Source organism: Siniperca chuatsi, linkage group LG10, assembly GCF_020085105.1.
Source record: "Siniperca chuatsi isolate FFG_IHB_CAS linkage group LG10, ASM2008510v1, whole genome shotgun sequence".
NCBI lineage: Eukaryota > Metazoa > Chordata > Actinopteri > Centrarchiformes > Sinipercidae > Siniperca > Siniperca chuatsi.
Window position 1 is genome coordinate 7,452,115 of NC_058051.1, and position 20,984 is coordinate 7,473,098.

Below are 20,984 nucleotides of genomic sequence, written 5' to 3' on the forward strand. Positions count from 1 at the left end.
ATGGCAGTGACAATGGGCCATTCCCTACCTCGGCAGTATCCCCTGCAGAGAGCTCATACCACTGAAGATACCCAATCAACAGAGGGAGTAAATCTTAAAAAACACTTGTCTTCAAGGTGTAGATAGTGGAGGCAGCAGTCAGGCGCAGGGATCTATAAGCAGAGAATTAGGGGCATTACACTACACATCAAGTCCACAAGATGTCTGCGAAGAGATGAGATCCCTTTTTTAAAGAGAGATCATAACCGTGGGTGGTAACTTCACCAAGGCCCAAAATACCCATTGAATGGCCACTGCATTTTTTCAAAAATGCTATAGTTTCCAATGTGCAGTAAGGGAGCTGCACATTGTTTATGACTTTTTCAAGATACAAGATTTTATCTCAGCCTTTTATTTCAGACAGCACTGTAAGAGACTACAGTATATCCCCCTCCAGGCAGTAAGAAACCTGCAGAAAGACACACCACAGGGAATCTTATAAACTACAGTATATTTCTCAGAGGCACAGATAGCCTAGGCAGCAGTGAAAGGTAGTGATCTCCTAGCAGAAAACAGAGTAGAGTACTCACAGGTTGGAACTGCCACTGTAAAACAAGGTAGGCATGAAGAAGGTAAGACATATTTCATGAAAACCTCATAAATCCACTTTAAGTGTAGCAATGAAAATAATAGACTAAGTCCATTGTCTTTACAAGTGGCAAGAGTCCTCCTGTAATAAAGATTTAAATTTTTCTGTGAACTCCATGATCATTTCTCAGCACTAGTAATCTTGCATTGTGGGTGGTCATAAAAAAAACAAGTCCACCTATCATTTTGGTTCAGATCAACATGAGATACCACTGAGGAGTAACTTTTTTATTTTAAAAATGAATTTTTTATTTATTTTTTTTTGCCTGGTGGAATTTGCAATTGAAAGATTTGAAACCAATCAGCTGTTTCAAATCTACAAGCAAATCTACAGTCTCAGTCATGAAGAAAATAATGAAATCTTTTAAGAATTGATCCAACCAAATAGACATTTCTACACCAGGAGGGTGTGAGTCTGCCTTCACATACTACTCATCAACAAAATGAAGCTTGGGGCTTCAGCCAAGTTCTGGCATTGTTATTTACTGGATTCAGTTCACTGACCTTCACCAGCTCAAGGCAAGCACATATTTGCTGTGGATAGATTTGTGATTAAAGTATGTAGAGTATCTCTGTGGATCTTTCCCCTTCACTCAATTTCTCTCTCTGCCTCTTACTCTCTCTTTCTCCTTTTTCTCTTTCACTTTCACTCACACATATGCTCCCTCATGTTCTCATTCTCTCTTTTTCTCTGTAAACTCCATTATAAAGGGTTAATCTCTAAACCCTACCTGATGCCCAGGGCACTCCACTATACACCTGGAGTCAAACTTTCTGTTCTTTCTTTCCTGCAAAGTGGTCAGGCTATTCTTTTCTAAACATTTTAATAATAGCTGCACACATGGAGTGCTGAACTACAGTTTTATACATACATTTATGCAAATGCCAGTGTTAATTATGCTCCTTATCATAATTTTTCATGTTAACCAATCCTGTCTCCTAGAAATTACATTCATATAGTACTAATGTGCAAAAACATACGTTTTGGATGAAACAATACACATGTTAACTAACATTTAACCAAAACCACAATCTTTCCCTAATCTTAACCAAAATGCTTTTGTTGCCTAAACCTAACCATAGCACTCTGTGAATATACCATGAATAGGCACCTCAGGATGTGAACCCCAGTCTCTGGTGTCAAAATCCTGAGCTTTGGACGCCCATCCACCTTGCCACTGCCCTACGACTCCTGTGCATCATATAGATGTAGCGCTTCATTCACTCAAAAAAACATTGCCTGTTTACATAATCCAGGCAGCAATTATATTTGACAACATGACATAATCGGGAAAAGAAATTGCGACTTGATGGTCCCTAATTTCAATGTTGTAATCAGATGTTGCTTTCTGCCACAGTGCTGTTTTGCCAAAGCAGAAAAATAATATTTTTTACTAGAGGGGTGGCTTGCTTAGAGGTGGAGCGGGTCGTCAACCAATCGGACGATCAGTGGTTCATTCCCCAGCTCCCCCCAACCCGCAAGTCGAAGTGTCCGTGGGCAAGATACTGAACCCATGTGCTGTGAGTGTGTGAATAAGCATTTGTTTCTTTCTGATGATGAGCAGTTGGTATCTTGCATGGCAGCCTCTGCCATCAATGTATGAATGTGTGTGTGTGTTGACATGTAGTGTAAAGCGCTTTTAGTGGTCGAAAGACTAGAAAGGTGCTATATAAATGCAGTCCATTTACTTTTCTGTGGGAACATTTGTCACACCACTTCCTGCAGATGCACGCTGCAGTAATTCTATTTTGCAGGTATTGACTGTTACCAATCAGTAATACCACTGAATCAGGCAGAGATTTGTTTGCCCTGGAGAAGGTCTTGCCTACCTAGTGGACATTTCTTCTTCCTCTTCTCCTACTCTCTTCTTCTGTGTCCATACAGTGGTGGGACTCTGCTGACAGTGAGCGGGACCAACCTTGCAACCATCCGAGAACCAAAGATCAGGGCCAAGTATGGGCAGGCAGAATCCTTTCATGTGAGTATTGATATGAATGACACACACATCACATAAACACAGACACACACAGTACAAGCACACAGACTAATAAACATGTTCATATTCACAGGTAGCCACTGCAGAGACACACACTGGCATACTCAAGCTCATATGCACAAATTTTAATTTACAAACACACCCTGGCATACAGTATACATTATTCAGATTTACACACAAATATAGTACTTACATTAACTGACAAATATATTCAGACATACTCCTCCGCACACACAAGCACATCTGCAGACAACTACATCTATAGTGCTGCTGAAGGTGGCTGACAGTCTGTCTCTGTGTATTGTCTCCCCTCTCTACAGCTACAGCTTCAGACATCTAACGCTACATCAGGCCACATAGCTTTTCAAATGTCACTGCACCACATGAGTGTTTGTGTCACAAAAAGAAAGAGACAACATGAGAGAGTGATGTTGTGTGTGAGTGAAAGAGAGTGAGTCAGAGAATGTTTTTCGGAATGAAGACGAAAGAAAAAATCAATGCAAAACCTGAAGTCCCATTTGAAGAGTTGAAGAGTTTCATCAATTCTATAGATAATGTTCACAGAGCACTTGTGAGCTTCAACTCACAGTGACAATCACAATTGGTGATTGTCACTATGTTGAAGTTCTTTAGTTGAAGTTGAAGCTCTTTAGTTGTCAGGGTTAAGAACTGAACTTCAAACAATACTAAGGCACTTCAACCTGCAGATAAAGCTGTCATTTATTGAGGCAAACAGCCTACACAATGCATCCCACACAGCCCTTTATCAAAGTGCTACTTTGCACTTAAAGGACCGTGCTGATGTTTTTTAATGTTGTCGCCCATTTACCACAAATCATGAATACTGACAGCCATTTTCCAAAGCATACTATAATGTTTTACATTTTTCAATACATTTTTCTAACCTTCCAGACAGCCTTTCTTATTCATTTCATTATTGTATGACAGCCATATTGCAGAGACTTGCTTGAGATAGGTAATCCATCACAATGAACATCATGTCTGGTTTTATTTTTTATCAACGTAGCATTACTATTGTATTGCAATGCAACTGAATGCATGGATTGATTTAAAATCTCTGTGATGTGTTCAAAGCAAGACTTGCCTTGACAGAATAGCACCACATAAAATCAAATCAAATATGAAGACAATCAATAAGCATTTTGTTTTGTTTATTTAATGTTTACATTTTTCTTAGTGTTGACATAGGTGTACAAACAGGGGCGTGTCTTGCCAATGCAAAAATGTATGGGAGCAATGTAAAATACATTTTTAGTAAATGGTCTAAAACTAAAAACCTATAACCTATAAGTCTAAATCTATAAATTGAACCAAACATGGCCATGACATCATGTATTCATGTATTCTCCAAAACAATGATGTAAAATATTCAAGCAAAGGCACACAGCACATTGCCCATTATTAACAGTTGATCATAAATTTGCAACCAATTTACATTTCCAATAGGTGTAACAGCATTGCAGTTTCACAGGGCACTGACTTACAAAAAGGTTGGGTTATTATACCCAACAGATCCATTTTAAAAGAAAATTATAGCCTGCAGGTTATTCTCAGTATTTCAAAAGGAGGCTGTGCTACGTTTAATACATGGTATTCTCTTGTAAATAGAACTGTGACTAGATTATAATAAAAAATATTTAGGTTTGTGTCCACATTCAACATATGTGTGTGCATATATAGTTTCATTAAATTCAAAGAAGGCTAAAGGAATTTTGATTTTCCCTAAATGTTTAGGTACCTTACCCTAAAATTAAATGTGGTAGATTCTCCAAATGACTACAAACATAAGCCATAAACTGTTTCTTGTTTCCCCTCTTTCTCATTTTCAGAACTGTACTGTGTATAACAACTCAGTCATGGTGTGTCTGGCTCCATCAGTGGCAGACTCAGAGCTGGGTTTTTCCGAGACCGGCACCGGTCCTGATGAGATTGGGTTCTACATGGACAACGTGAATGCTCTGGTGGTGGTCAATGAGACATTCAGCTACTACCCTGACCCTGTGTTTGAACCGTTGAGTCCCTCTGGGATACTAGAACTCAAACCCACGTCACCGCTCATACTCAAGGTAAGAAAGGCAGTGTTAGAGACTTTTCTCTAACTGCCTGTACATTTCAGATTATTTTATCAGTGCTCTGAACTGAGTTTTTACCTTGCAAACAGTATTGGCTACCGCTACTTATCTAGGGAGCATTGTAAACACTTTTTAACTTGTCAGCTACAATGCAGCTCTGACAATGAAGAGACTTTAGTGCACTGCCTTTAGACAGCGTATGCAGTGGGGACAAGGCTACTGACACCTACACAGAATTGAAAGTCATCACATTTACTTGGTATTAGAAAAATCTGGATTTCAAACTAATTTAAATTAGCTTTTTTTCGGTATGGTCAGTGGTAGATAAACAGTCCCTTGTGTTGCCCTTAACTGATCTTTAAATGTTAAAAGTACATGCATTGGGAAGAATAGAAATTTAGAATGGAAGACTATCCCTGGTTTTTTTTGGGGGGGGGGTTTACATTATGGAATCAGTCCTGCCGCCAGAGGAAAGTAAGCGGCCAGTTGTGGGCGACTGTGGCTTAGTGGTAGGGTCAGTCATCCACCAATCGGATGGTCAGTGGTTCGATCCCGGCTTCCCCTCGGCCCACATGTCGAAGTGTCCTTAGGCAAGACACTGAACCCCGAATTGCTCCCAAGGGCTGTGCCTTCGGTGTGTGAATGTGTGTGAGTTATTTTGATGAGCAGTTCTGCCATCAGTGTGTGAATGGGGTATTGAAGCGCTTTGAGTAGTCTGAAAGACTAGAAAGGCGCTATATAAGTACAGTCCATTTGCCAGGCACTTGGTTTTCATGGGCGTGCCCTGACAATCAAAGTCAGTTTTTTTGGCAACAACGGATTCATAATGAATAGTTCAATATTATGTAGGTTTATATGTTAAAAGACTACTATTAAATTACTTGCTTATTTACTGTATATTTTAATGATAACACTTAAAATTCGGCTCAGTCGATATGAATTAATTGTAACCCGATAGTGCAGCCTATACCAACCTTACAGTTTATACACAATCAGTCCAAGGCCTAAGTCAGTTATTAGTGCAAAACAGCGACATTGTGACAGTTGCATCAGCACCATGGACAGCACTACACATCAAACAAGGAAGACAGCATGCAGCTCAGGGGACATTTTATTCTATTCTATGACATATCTATTACTCGATATTGGCTATTACTGGAAGACAATTCAGGAAAAATCCCTTTCACAAAAATGATACGACTAATATGATTGTGGCCTACTTACTCTGGTGGAGTAAGCTGCTGGTGGCAAAAACAGCGACCCAGACCCCGGCAGTTGTGGTGGTGGAGGAGAGGGGAGAGGAGATAGCGCAAGATGGCACAGTGGTGGCCGCACTTGGCCCTGCTGCGGTTGCTAGCTTGGTGATAATGCCAATGCTATTTCCCATTTCATTACTGGAATCTACAAAACTGCTAATGGTAGCTGATTCTTGTAGTTTGGCTGCACCTGCTGATTGACCATCCTCATTAGGATGGTCAATCTGTGTCGCTTTTCTTGTTGGTAAACCACTTTCTTATGTCCATTTCCACAGAGAAATTTGATTGCTAATACTTAAACCAAGCTAGCCAGACACTGCCTGAAATGAAGCATCATACTGACTTTAAAAAAAAAAAAACATGCAAAACTTTTGAGAAGTTGACGATATCAAGAGGTACACACAACTCAAAACCAGTCTGTAGTTAGACCATAAATATCAGAAATGGAGCCAATTCTTTCAACATGATATTCCATACACTAATGTGGCAAGATAGTCAAATAAAAAAAAAACCATTTAGATAAAGCACATATATATATATCAAATAACAACATTAATGATAATATATCACAACCAAAAATAAATAAATACCAGTATATATGATAATAACAATAATAATGATGATTTCTCCTGGGAGGGCCAAATTCCTGGATGGGTGGGGCTGGTCCCCTAGGGCCCGTCCATCAGTGGGCAAAAGCAGGCTTTTCATTTCTAGCTGGTGACCATCAATTTTGTCTGCTGACAACTGTTAGTGGCAGGTTTTATCAGCTGTAGCAAGCTAGCTAGTTACACTAATGTTAACCTGTGAGTTTGTAGAAAACCCTGTCTCTGAATGAATCTTAAATGTTTCCAGTTGAATCATTTTAGAATGAGAATCTTGTTAAATATTCACTGGATGGCTACCTACATGATATTGTACCAATAAAAATCAGGACAGAGCAGCTAACGGTACCCTAAACTAAGGTAGTGCCCAGGATGGTTTCCACACTGTGGGGAAATACTACACAGTGGATGTGCCAGTTGTGAATGGGGCTCTTTTTTGACATAACCTGTAACCCCACCAGCTAATGATGTGCTCTTTGGAAGTCATGCTGGGATAGGTCACTTCTGTATTTTGTAAGTTATTTAGCAGATGTTTGTATCTTACGTTAGAGCAGATAAACACAATAATCCAATCCTTACACCTTTGTTCCTGTGGTTTTGGACCAGCTAAAAAGATGACACCACCCTCAAACCTCTGTAGATGCCAGTATCACTCTTACTGCAGCTCCAAGCACACTGCTTTAACATGTAGAGAAATCCAAAGCTTGACAGACCTGCCACGTTTAGTTACAGTTGCTAAGCTATGATTCGATAACCACTGTTTAGGGGAGGGGTTTAGCGGGCGGTCAATTCCTTTATGTAAAGTTAAATAGCTTTGCAGCACAAAACTGGAAGAGGATGCTGTTCTTTCAGTGCGAACAGAGCTAAAGGTTGATTTAGCTAAGGGTTGATTTAGCTAACAATAATATGGATACTCCTTGCCGAGCCCCAGTGGATGTACAGTCACTCACCGGCGGGGGTGGTGAGAAAGCTCCGGTGAGTTCGACTCCACGCCAACCGTAGCACTGGACTGTAGCCTGTAAGGACAGACATGGTGCAAAGTGTCCGCCTCCTCCACCTTCACATCGGGACCTTCCGCTGGCCAACGGGTTTGACATCCTGGACACACAGGACTTTCCTCCACTGGAGGGACGCTCCCTTTTTCCAGCGGTCAAGTCTTCCTCCTCCTCTCGCCACAAGTTACTGAAAGAGGCTGTGATCAGGAGAAGCTCTGGGGGTCTCATTTGTCCTGAGATGGCAGAGAACCCCTCTGCTAAGGAGGACGCCACCCCCTTGCCGCAGCAGTTCCCGGCCACGACTATCCCAGGGATGGCTAATGGAACTCGGCGGTCTCCACGATCATCGACTCTGTCTCCTCTCAGCCCCCGAACCACGCTGATCATTGGAGACTCCATAGTGAGGAATATCCACTTCGCTAATGCGGTCACACACTGCTTTCCCGGAGCTACGACCCCCGACATCCTCAAAAAGCTCCCCGGACTTCTGGCTGCACTCCCGACGACTATCACGAAAATCATAGTCCATGTCGGCAGCAATGACACCCATCAGCAGCTCCGATTGCTGACGGGCGGACAGCACCGGAAAGCATGCTTTCATTTCGGGTCCAATTCCTACACTGGGTCATGGAATTGGCCGTTTTAGCAGGATCCTCAGCCTTCATACCTGGCTCCAGTCTGTCTGGAGCACCCATGACGTTTTATTCACAACTTTAACTTATTCTGGGATCGTTCTTCCTTGTTTGCACGAGATGGTCTTCACCCAAACAAGTCAGGTAGTCGTATGCTGGCGGCTAACCTGCAGCACGCTGTGATGTCCTCCTCACATAGTTGACTATTTACATCACCTGTTTCCCCTTGCTCTTCTTCTTCCTCTTCTCTGCTCACCAAAAACTGCCACGCACCCACTGCTGTCACTACCTCCCCCTTGTGGACTGATCATAGTGCTGCTATCTGGAGCCCGGATCCCTCTAGTGCCACTTTTAACATTTCTGTGGTAATTTCGGATAGGTCTGCGAAACAGACACAGCCGACACAGCGATAATAATAATAACTTCTCAACCTCAAATCTGAAGCAGCACAGACTTTTGAGATGGCTCTTCTCAATGTAAAATCCCTCTCCTACAAAACGTTTATTTTAAATGATTTTATCTCTTCTACTGATTTAGATTTTATGTTTTTAACTGAATCCTGGTTACGTCCTGGTGATCACAGTCAGCTGGCTGAATTGTGCCCTCCTGATTATGACTGCTTTAGTCGCCCTAGGGTCTGTGGTCGAGGTAGGGGCCTTGTTACTGTCTATAGGAAGCATTTTAAGTGGGACCTCTTAGCTTGCAATGATTTTTCCTCCTTTGAAGTGCTCATGTTTAAACTTGGTGGCCCCCTCCCGGTCATATTTGTTATTATTTATCGCCCCCCTAAACCAGCTTTGAACTCCCTGAGTTTTTATCCAGTCTTGTGTTAAATTATGATAGAATTCTTCTTTGTGGTGATTTTAATATTCATGTTGATGACTCCTCTAATGCCCTTGCTGCTGATTTTTTAAATATCACTAACTCTTTTAACTTTCAACAACATGTGTCTGGCCAAACTCATTCCCGTGGCCACACCTTAGACCTAGTCTTTACTTTGGGCCTGCAAACCCCATCTGTGGAAACCAGGGACATGTTTTTATCTGATCACCTATGCATTGTTTTTAACTGTGAATTAGAGGCTGCTAGTACTGTCTTATCCTGCTCTAAGTACACACGCGTCCTTAATGAGCATAGTGCCTTAAAATTCTGTACACTGTTCAATTCTCCTGGCAGTGTGTTTCCCGATTCCTCCAACACCATGATTTGGTTGATTATTTTAACTACCTGTGTTCTTCAACCTTAGATCTCATAACTCCTCTGAAAAATAGACCAAACTCAAAGACTAGAATAGAGCCATGGTTAAATGACAGTATTCGAAGCTGTAAAAAGAAATGCAGAAGAGCAGAACGCAGATGGAAGAAATCAGGTCTCCAGGTCCACTTTGTGGCCATGAAAGCATTATTAGGCCTTTATAATAGGATGGTGAAGGCTGCAAGAACATGTTATTTCTCTGCACTTATTTCTGCCCATCAGCACAACCCCAGATTCCTATTTAAGACTGCAGATCAGTTAGTTAACCCTGCCTCTCCTTGTGCCCCTGCTGAGTGTGATGCTGATTGTGAAAAGTTTCTTTTGCACTTTGCTGGAAAGGTGGTGATAGTAAGATCTGATATCACCCCCAATCCTGCCTTTTTAGATGTGGATCACCCGCTCAGGGATTCTTTGAGCAATTTTTCTGCTGTTACTCTGCCTGAACTCGCAGACATCATGTCTATTATGAGAGTGTCCTCCAGCCCTCTGGACAAAATCCCAACTAGGTTTCTATTGGAAGTTATGGATTGTATTGCGCCCCTTTTACAAATTATTTTTAACAGCTCACTGTCTACTGGCCCTGATTTCTTTAAAACAGCTTGTGTCCAGCCAGTCCTAAAAAAACCTGGGCTTGATCCCACCCTACTGGATAACTATCTCCCAATCTCCAAATTGTCTTTTATTTCGAAGATTCTCAAAAAACATCTAAGCAGCTTCTTGCTGCTGTGGAAAACAATAATACCTTTGAAAAGTTCCAATCTGGATTTCGTCAACACCACAGAACTGAGACAGCCCTTCTCAAAGTCACCAATGACCTTTTAATGAATGCAGACGCAGGCATGTGTTCAATTCTTGTGCTGTTGGACTTAAGTGCTGCCTTTGGTACAATTGATCATGGCATTCTTTTAGATAGACTGAGGCACTGGGTGGGCATATCTGGCACTGCACTAGACTGGTTCTCATCTTATTTGTCCAATAGGAAATTCTGTGTCAGCATTAATAACTTCATGTCATCCTTTTCCCATATCAAGTACGGTGTGCCTCAAGGTTCAATTCTGGGACCAATACTGTTCTCCTTATACATGCTTCCCTTGGGTGATGTCATCCACAGACATGGTATTTCTTTTCATTGCTATGCAGATGACACACAGTTGTACCTCCCTGTCAAGCCCACTGACCTTAGTATGATGAGTTCTCTGCAGGACTGCCTGTCTGACATTAAAAATTGGATGTCGATAAGTTTTCTTCAGCTCAACTCAAATAAAACTGAAATCCTTGTTATTGGGCCCCAACACATCACTAAACAAATACTGCCATCTACTGGTAACCTGTCACAACATATCAAGCCTGTTGCAATAAATCTTGGTGTCCTGTTTGATAGCAATTTATGTTTTGAGCAACATATCACTAAGCTTGTCCAAAAAATACGATCTATTTAAAATCTTAGTGATGCAGAAACTGTTGTACATGCTTTTATTTCCTCATGCCTCGATTACAGCCTGTTCACTTGTCTTAATCAAAAAACTTTGACACGACTGCAGACTTTACAAAACTCAGCTGCTAGGCTGTTAACCACGACCAAGAAGTACAACCACATAACACCTGTTTTAGCCTCTTTACATTGGCTCCCTGTTGGTTTTAGGATTGATTTTAAGATCTTGTTGATTACTTTTAAGGCTCTTCATGGCCTGGCCCCAGATTATATTTTAGACCTTGTAATCCCTTATGAACCTTCACGTAGTTTGAGGCAGGGGTCTCCTGTCTGTTCCTGAGTCCAGGATGAAAACTAAGGGGGACAGAGCTTTTGCTATCAGGGCCCCGAGGCTCTGGAACAACTTGCCAGAAGAAATTAGGTTGTCTGAGTCAGTGTCTTCGTATAAGTCTCGTCTCAAAACACATTTTTATCTGAAAGCATATCCTGATTTTAACTGGTTGTTTATTTTACTGTTTATTTTATTGCTTTTGTGTATTTTATGTATTTTATTTCTTTATATTTTGTCATTCACAGTGGTATTTTATTTCTCTTGTTGTGAAGCACTTTGTACTTTGTTTTGTTCAGTGCTCTATTAATAAAGTTTTATTATTATTATCATTACCAAAGGTTTTTGTTTTTTTTAAAACTACAATTGATTGTTAACAGAATATTGATAATGAGCAGCCATACAAAAAAGTGTGTTACATTACACTTATTTTTACATTACATTTATTTAGCTACTGCTTTTATCGAAAGTGACTCACAATACGTGCATTCGACCATATGGATACAACCCAAAAATTGCAAGAATCTTGCAAGTACATCAACTTAAGCAAATATGCTGAACTGCTTCAAGTGCTACATTTAGAAAAAATAAGAGATAGAGAAAGTGTTTTGCTTTTGTTTGTTTTTTATTATAGGCCAAGATGCAGTCGGAACAGATGTTTTCAGTTTTCAGTCTACGACAGAAGATGTGTAGAGTTTATGCTGCCCTGATGTTAGTGGGGAGCTTGTTACACCATTTTGGAGCCAGTCAGTCATGATTTTGTGGAGCAGTAGCTGGGCCCCCCTCGTAGGAAATAGCAAGCTAATTGGCAGTAGCAGAGCGTAGTGGAAGGACTAGGGTGTATGGTTTGACCATGCCCTTGATGTAGGATGAGCCTGAGCAAGTAGGCAAGTACCAGTGTCTTGAATCGCATTTGAGCCACCACCGACAGCCCGTCCATTGTGCAGAGGAGCGGACACACCTGGGTGTCATACCAGGGAAAAGACAGAATTAGTTGAGTGTCATCTGCATAGCTGTGGAAGGAAAAGCCATGTGAGTGAATAACAGAGCCAAAGACAGCACACTCAAATGTTCAAGAAAGAAATGGAAGAAGAGAGACAGGTCTGTAATTCTTTACATCAGAGGGGTTGAGTGTGGATTTCTTTAAAAGAGGATTCACTCTAGCTGCTTTTAGAGGGTTAGTAAAACAACCAGTTGTCAAAGAGGTATTGATGAAGTGGGTGAGTAAGGGAAGGATGTCAGGAGCAATAGACGGTGAGAGGGGATAGGGTCAGGAGGGCAGGGGGGTTGTGTGGTGGGAGGTAACCAGGGGTAGTACCTCATTGGTAGTGAGGGGTGAAAAGGAAGTTAGAATATGAGATGACGAGTGGATATAGGACAGGTGATGTCAGCAGGTAGGTTGGTAAATGATAAGCGTATGTCATTGGCAGAAGGGAGGAGGGAGGTGGGGGATCTTCTATGTAGAGTTTTTTGGGGGTGGAGAAGAAGGATTGAATTTTGGATTGAAAGAAAGAGCTTTTAGCTGCAGATAAGGAGGCAGAGAAACAAGAGAGAAGAGATTGATAGGCAAGGAGGTCCTCACCGCTAGGGTCGGGCGAACCTGCAGCGAGGTGAGAGGACAGATATAGAGAAGAGTAGAGAGTGTCTGGAGGCATGAGTGAGAAGGAATCAGGTGAGGGGAGCTGATAGGACAGATGAGGCAAGAGAGGAGGGAGACAAGGAGCCAAAGTTGCGGCAGATAGGGACAGTATGTGTAGAAGAGAGAGGTTTCAGAGACTGAGAGAGGGGGAGAGAGTAGGATGTGAAGAAGTGGTCATAGCCATGAAGAGGAGTTACAGAAAGGTTAGTGGTAGAGCAGTTCCTGGTGAATATATCGAGTTGGTTACTAGTAGTAATGTAAGTAGGGTGGAAGGGAGAGGGTTAGAGAGAGAAAGAAAATAGTAAAGGTAATAAGTCAGATGTTAACTTCTTTGTTTGGATGTTGAAGTTACCACGAAATACAAGCGGGGGGCCATCTTCAGGGAAGTTTGATAGAAAGACCTCTAATTCCTCCAAGAATTCCCAGAGAGGACCTGGGGGGGGCGGTAGAGCACAACAATGTTTAATTTCACCAGATAAGTAACAGACACAGTGTAAAATTCAAATGAAGGAGGAGTGAGGTGTGCAAACAGGTAGAGAGAAAATCTCCATTTGGGGGAGATTAGTCAACCAGTGCCACCCCCACTGCCGGCAGGTCTGGGTGTGAGGGTGAAGGAGTAGGCTTAGGAGAGGGCTGCAAGGATGGACACATTCTAAATATTTTCTTTGAACCTAGGTCTCAGGTTTTTCTACTTTCAGGTTGACCACAAGAGTCTCAAACATATCAAACCTATCTTGTATTAATAATGGCAAAGCTTACATACACCAACACACACAAACACACATTCACTGGTATTTGTTTTCACACAAGAAAGAAAAAAAGCTGTGTTTACAAGGTCTCTCACAAATTCATAATTGAAAGCTGAAAGCAAACGTCCACACCTTCCAATGCCACTTTTTGTCCTTGAGTAACTAACAGCAACTTATTTGGCTGCTGTCCTCCTCTGCAGCCTCAAGCCCTCTTAAATAACTGTTCTTTCAGTTTGTGTAATTAATTTCTAGTGCTTGAAGGGCAGTGTGGAAGTACACAGGTCTACGGTCCAGGAGATTTGGAATATATTGGTTTTCATTTTCATTAACAGTGATTGGACATAAGTATATGAAATTAATTGGCAATTTCTGAGTCGTGTGTATGTGTCATTGTGTAATCTCATGTAGTGCACCTGAAATGTTTAGTCAAAGAATGATTGGAGAGGAATTAGAGTGGCTGTTTTGAAGGAAATATATGTGCAACTACTAATGCGAAAGTAACTGAAATAGCCAGCGGCTCAGTGTCTGGAAATAACTAAGGAGGTGGGTTGTACATTGTAAGTAGCATAAAATGGTTAAATACATTTACTTCAACTTTCATTAGAGTGTACATTTTGCACAATAAAAAGACAATATTGTATAAATTTATTTTAGATCAATGTCACATTGATGTGTTACATTTGCATTGAATCCAGTGTTCAGTGCTTTTATCTTTTTTTTAATCTTTTGCTAGAATTTGCCTGACTATCTCTTATGTTATTACAGAGTGTGTTAGGCTGTTTATTTCCCTGAAGAGATTGAAAGCAGCGTAACCATCGTAATTTATTTCTTAAATGTGTCGTAATGCACGATCTAAGAACCCAATTGCAGAACACAAGGATGTGGTAGTAGGATTGTGGTAGCAACCGTTTTTATTATAACACTGCAAGCAATCACAGATAGATATGCGCTCTTCCAGAGCTGCAAATCTGGTGTAGTCCACTGGAAAGAATGTAGTAGGCCGGTCCTAGAAGAAACGGCTAGGCCCCGGGGATGGAGACGGCGAGTGTAGGTTCTGGCTTGGCTCGTGAAGCGTGATGGGCAGAACCGGCAAGGCAGCTTACTCGTGTGGTAAGGCAGGCTGGACAGGAAAGACAGGTGGCTCATGTGGTGAGGCTGGCAGGGCAGTAAAGGCAGCTGGCTTTTGTGGGGAGGCAGGTAGGACAGGAAAGGCAGCTGGTTCGGGTATCGTGGCAGACAGAACAGGCAGGCAGTCTTGCAGAGATCCGAGTGGATACCGTGGTTGTGATCACCGGCAGGGAATAGCTCTGTGGCAGAGAAAGACAGAGTTACAAACGAGACAACAATAGTGAATAACTACAACTTAACTTTGGTCGAGGTAGGAGCCGTGACAAAGTTATCGTACAAGTGTATGGAGGCGATCTGGTGCTGGTAGAGTGGTAGAGCCTGGTAGATATACTGTGGAGACTGATTGGATGATGGACGTCAGGTGTACCGGTGATCAGCACCAGGAGGGCAGACCAGGGAGCCAGGCCAGTAAAAACACACACCCAAGGGTCAGGAGAGAGGTGTGGCTAACTATGACAAAATAATAATTTATTAGCAAAGAGCCTCTCAGTAATTGCCAAATCTCCTGCTTGGCATGTTGGTGGAGCTGCCTACCCAGTGGAAGCACTGACGAGATGGACAAAAAATATATTTTGGCATGATGGGATGTGGGGGTAGCGTTTCTCAGAGATGCATGTGCCACACAATTAATTTCTCATCTGAAGTGACGGGTGTGTTTTTACTTAGGTGTGTCGGTGAGAGAAAAAACATTTAGCTGGACTTGGTGTTTTGTGAGTGCTTTCCTATGCGTGTTTGTGTGTTTTTGAGAGCGTGTCCCTGCATGATGCTTCTTTCCTATAGTGTGTATGTGTGGCAACAGCTCCATGTGTGGCTTCAACTTGAGTACATGTTTGGCTTGAACTCTGTGTGTGTGTGTGTGTGTGTGTGTGTGTGTGTGTGTGGCTAGGAAGCTGCGTGTGTGTGTTTACGAGATGAATGGGATGTATGTTTACAGGGTTGCAGAGCGGGGCTGGGTGGTGGCCCGCAGAGACGATGGGATTGGAAAACTGAGTCTGTCTCTGCATCCCACTGCTAAGCCAGCGGGAGACACCGCAGCTATCTCCTCTCTCTCTCCATTTCTCTGTCTATCTTGCTCACTCACTAGCTCTGTTTTCTGCTCATTCCCTTTTTCTGTCTCACTTTAGAGTATATTCCTTTCATCTTTTTTTACCTTTCTCCTAATCTTTTCTCTGCTCTCTCCACTCCTCACGCCTGCTCACCTGATGTTTTCTTGCCCGTTTTCCTATCTGTCTTGTTTTCTTTGTATTCATCTTTCCCGTTGTTGCTTTTTGTTTTCTTGTTACGTGGGTTCTCTCTTTTCACACCACTAACTGCCCCCCTTCCATCACACACAAAGTGTGTGTCAAATTGGAACTAGTAGACTTGATATTGAAATGAAAAACTGGAAGTGAAATTGACAAATGTTAGAATTTACACACCTCCAGTATAGACTTTGTGTGGAATTCAGTTTAGTGGACAGAAGACAAAACAGTATTAATATATGTGGGTGAGCGTTTGTGTGCCTCCCAACTGCCTCTATGTAGTATATACAGTATGCATTAATGCACTTTTCTGCCTTCCTCTTTCTCCTCTTCATCTTCCTGTCTCCAGTATGTGGCTTGGTTTATCATAATTATTTCAAAATACAATACAAAATGGGAATATCTGATCCTAGAAAACCGCAATTCATACATTAAACCAAAATCAGATGAACAAGAACAGTGTATCAGCAATTCTACATTTGCAACCCACAATTGATGTGTGCAGTCTTGTGATATTCTATATTTTTTTCAACAAAAATCCCATGAAAAGACCAAAATCAACACTGTCTTTGTATCCAAAGCCTGATATATCTGCCATAGAGGTCTATTGTTGTCCAAATACTATTAAAAACACATCAATGAACCACATTGTTGCATTGGGTGACATCTTCCTTTATTATGGGCACTATGGTTTATTCAAACTCAGTCGAACATACACTGTCCTGCTGTCATAAATTCTCACAAGAGCAGCAGATGTATGCTGAAAGTAGTCCCCAACAAAGGCACTATTTACTCCTGTTCAATTAACTTGCTAAAAAAATAATATTATAAGGAGTACGGTCTAGACCTGCTCTACAGGATAAGCGCAATGAGATAACTTCTGTTATGAATTGCCGCTATATAAATAAAATTGAATTGAATTGAATTAAAAACTATAGTGCCAAGCTGTTATAGGAAATTACTTTGCCTTTAAAAAAAATATTAGCAATATACTTGTGACCTGTGTTCAGTGGGATTTGTTAACAGTAGGAAAAATATAGAGCATCGCTAGCCTTATCCTTTCAAAGGGTTTCTAAATGAGCGATTTTATTGTGAGTGACTCATTTATCTCCATTCATTTACAGAAACAAGTTTGATTTTCATCAAAGAACCATATCATCAGAGTCATTTCGAACAAGCTCATTGTTATCCAGTGAGTGTTACAGTTGGAAGTAATTTGAAAGAAAATGTGTTTAACGGTATCTCACTCACTTAAATTAAAATATTTAATAACATTCTTTCCTACAATTTGATCAGGTCTCACAAATGTCTGTATGAAAATAAAGTATGCATAAGGTAAATGGGCTGAATGCCTCTCCTCACCACATTTCTCTCTGTCTGTGTTTAGGGTCGTAACCTGATCCCAGCGGCTCCAGGTAACAGTCGCCTCAACTACACTGTGCTGATTGGAGAAACTCCCTGCGTCCTCACCTTGTCTGAGAGCCAGCTGCTGTGTGAATGGCCCAACCTCACCGGACAACACAAAGTCACGGTCAGATCACGACTCTGCGTCCTCTGTCTCTTCATCTCTGTCTCCATCAGTAACATTTTGATCTGACGTGACTTTGACTTTATAACGTGTGCTTTTCTGTCCCATTTTGTACCAGCATGCATTGAATGGATTATCTGAAAGAGAACTTGCTCAATATTAAGGGCTGAAACCTTTACACATCCTCATACCTAAACAACAGTATAGGTCATTTGCCAATGACATATATAAAATGACATATATGACCGTTCTCCAAAACGACATACAGTATATGACCGTTACAATACTAAATACATGGTTAAGGTTGTGAAACTGTCACAGTTTGGTTAGGCTGAGGCACACGTGCTACTTGGTTAGGTTTATAAAGCATGTAAAATAGTTCCTGTGTGTTTGTAAGTTTTGTAACTTGATGCACTTGAAGCTCCTCTCTCCTCATCTCCCTCTCCATCTTTATGCATTCTTATCCCATTAATGCATGTTACTAACTCGACATCTTCTCTCTCCCATAGTTGTGTGCTTTCTTGTCTCTCTCCTCACTCCTTCTGTCGCTTTCAGCAGGTATTTCTGCCTCTGGAGCTGTAGAGTCTAGATCTGTGATTGCGGGCCACCTACTACCCCCATGTTCCTGCTCAACACCCGCTACTACTATTATTATTATTATTATCTTCATTATCATTGTTATTGCTATCATTATTATTACTATTATTTTTTTAATTAATTTTAATATTACCATTACCACTACTATAAAATAAATAATATAAAATTTAAATCTCTATGTGGAATTTGCATTGTGCTATGTTCTCTTTCCTTCTGCTTTCACTCTCTCCCTTCTCCACCTCTCTCTCAACCCAACGGTCGAGGCAGATGGCCACCCACCCTGAGCCTAGGTTCTGCTCAAGGTTTCTGTCTGTTAAAAAGGAGTTTTTCCTTGCCTCTGTTGCCAAGTGCTTGCTCATGGTGGGAATTGTTGGGTCTCTGTAAATAATATTATAAGAGTACAGTCTAGACCTGCTCTATATGAAAAGTGCGATGAAATAACTTGAATTAATTAATTAATTAAATTTTAACCCTTTGCAAGATAGAAACATATTTATTTTCCCCAAATTGTGTCTCACAGTCCGCCAGAATATTTAAATTGCAGCCCGGCTGCACTCGGGAGTGCTGATAGCTCCACACTGTGTCAGTTTTGGAATATGCTATCAGCATAAGGTTAACTTCTCAAAAATAATTAACGGGCTAATAATAGGATACCTGATCCACTGAATGTGGGCAAACAGAGAGCTAAATTATGTATATAGAAAAGTGTATGAGTATCCAGTTTTGCTACTGTTTATGTTTGCGACAAGGCACTGTCAACAGTGGGGCTCTGAGTTATGCAGATACATAAAAGGTGGTATTAAAAATAGAATTGTTTCTCCAGAATGCCACTGATATGCAGACACTAAGCTCGTCTCTAAACTCTAATCCAGGAACCTCGTTCACTGTATAAACCTTTCTGATGTGCAAATTTTTGAAAGTCATTGCCACATCATCAAGTTAAACTTCTTGTTTTCTATGTGAAGTGTCACATGCTGCAGCTAGTTTTTCTATCACCACCCACAGCGTGAATGCTGTTGACATCACTTTCATTTCTAGTGTTTCATATTTTCTGAAATCACGATACAGCAGGAAATGGTGCTGGGAAAAGTCCGAACAAGCTTACAAGTGTTTCCCCGTGGCAACCATTCATTTTTACTTGTCCAGAGTTTTGAGCTGTCAAGAGACAGTGACTGAAATCCCTGATTCACTCTGACTGGGGCAGACTTTAAAAATCACAGCGCAGCTCCTCGAGCATCTGTACTGCTACTCAGCCAGGTGACACAGCACTCACGCTCAATATATTTGGATGTTTGTCTGAATATCCCGCCAGTACACCTACTCAACTCTCCCCCACCTTCTGCCCCTTTTAGACTAGTCACCAGTGTCCTTTCACAGTAATTTCACTATATCTTTATGACATTTACTCCCCGCTAGGTACAGCCAATATACCTAGAAAGCCAGTGACAGCGCATCCATGTAATTCAATATGATAGCTCTCAACGGAACCAGCCAGTTCCAAGGTGGAACTCTGTTGAATCCCCCCCCCATCCCTGTTTCTTTTTCTTTAACGGAATGTCATGTTGAATATCGGAGCAATGCAATAGTTAGTCCTTCGTCTGACAATAGCCGAAGAAAAAATAGAGCTGTCTGTTCCTATCACTTCTGCTGTGTGTTACCACATGCACAGTGTTTGTGGCTCGTTACTTGTGTGTGTGTGGGTGCTCGTGTTTGTATTTATATGCACATCTTTGTCTTTGCGTATGTTGTGCGGAGTGCTGCAGAGAAGGACACAGCTGTAGCAATAATATTCCCCATGTAGAATGACCTACATACAGGGGACCCCATTGGGTGTCCAGACATACTTGGCTTTTGCATGTTTTTGTGTGCATGTGTAGGTGTATAGAAAGAACTGCTGTATGTGTGTGTCAGTATGTCTTTGTGTGTCCCTTCAGATGCTCAGCTGTGTGTTGGCAGCTGTGTGCCTCCCTTGAGTTTTCGAAGAAACTTGTTTATTGTTTTGGCCTTCAGCTTTGTAAGTTCCTCCATCAGTCCTTCAGTCTGTCAGGAGAATAAAAATAGACAAATGCCTAGAAAATGTCTCCAACTTAATATTGCTATATATTTCCTCTTGGTTTAGTCAATCAATCAATTATACCAATGACCTCAGATTATATTAAACATTTAATTAAAATTTTATTAAAAATAATATAATTGCCAACTTTAAATGTGAGGGTTAACAAAGCACCCAATATTTACAAATTTCATGTTTTTCAAATTTCACGTTGCATTCATTGTCTACTGTATATCTAGTCTATATCTCCTAACTATGCTATTATGCTTCTCCAAAGCAGACATTTTCACTTGTCCTAGTAGGAAAAGGACAGGTGTTACTAATAACATTAATGATGGGTTCTATTCAGTAAGCCATGACAGTGTGACAGTGAGCCAACATGCACAATACAGGACCCTGAAACTGAAGAAACTAAATGGAATTCAGCCATCATTCATTTTATTATTAACACCTGTGCTTTTCCTACTGGGACATGTTAAAATGTCTTCAGTGAAAAAAGGGGCCTATTTGGCATCCATATCCCCAAATTTTAGACTCCACTGCTCTGCCAAACTCCCCCAACTCCTACAAACAGCTGGTCAGAGATAGTAACAAACTGGGACAGTGTATGTGCTAAGCCTCATAAAAAACTTATGTATGTAACTTGTATTGTATGTTTTCACACTGTAACGTTGCCATGGTAGTAACAAAACAGTCGCTATTGCACTTACTCTATTCAATCAAATAAAATTTTATTTATATAGCACCAATTCATAACAGACCTTATCTCATTGCACTTTTCATATAGAGTAGGTCTAGACCATACTCTTATAATATTATTTACAGAGACCCAA

The 20,984-nt window shown here is 41.1% G+C and overlaps 1 protein-coding gene across 9 annotated transcripts in view; it reads left to right on the forward strand.

The window, feature by feature from the left end:
- Positions 1 to 20,984, forward strand: part of LOC122882838 (plexin-A1-like) — a 325,344-nt gene that overhangs the window by 236,135 nt on the left and 68,225 nt on the right. For 8 of the 9 annotated variants that reach the window (XR_006379472.1, XR_006379471.1, XM_044210655.1 and 5 more), the window contains 3 exons: positions 2,513 to 2,606; positions 4,475 to 4,711; positions 17,361 to 17,504. Coding sequence is in view for 7 of the 9 variants with exons in the window: in XM_044210655.1 (XP_044066590.1) it covers positions 2,513 to 2,606; positions 4,475 to 4,711; positions 17,361 to 17,504 (475 nt within the window). In the remaining 2 variants the exon portion in view is untranslated. Of the gene's footprint in view, positions 1 to 2,512; positions 2,607 to 4,474; positions 4,712 to 17,360; positions 17,505 to 18,056; positions 18,187 to 20,984 lie in introns of those variants that run through there. The other variant, XM_044210658.1, reaches the window with a different exon arrangement.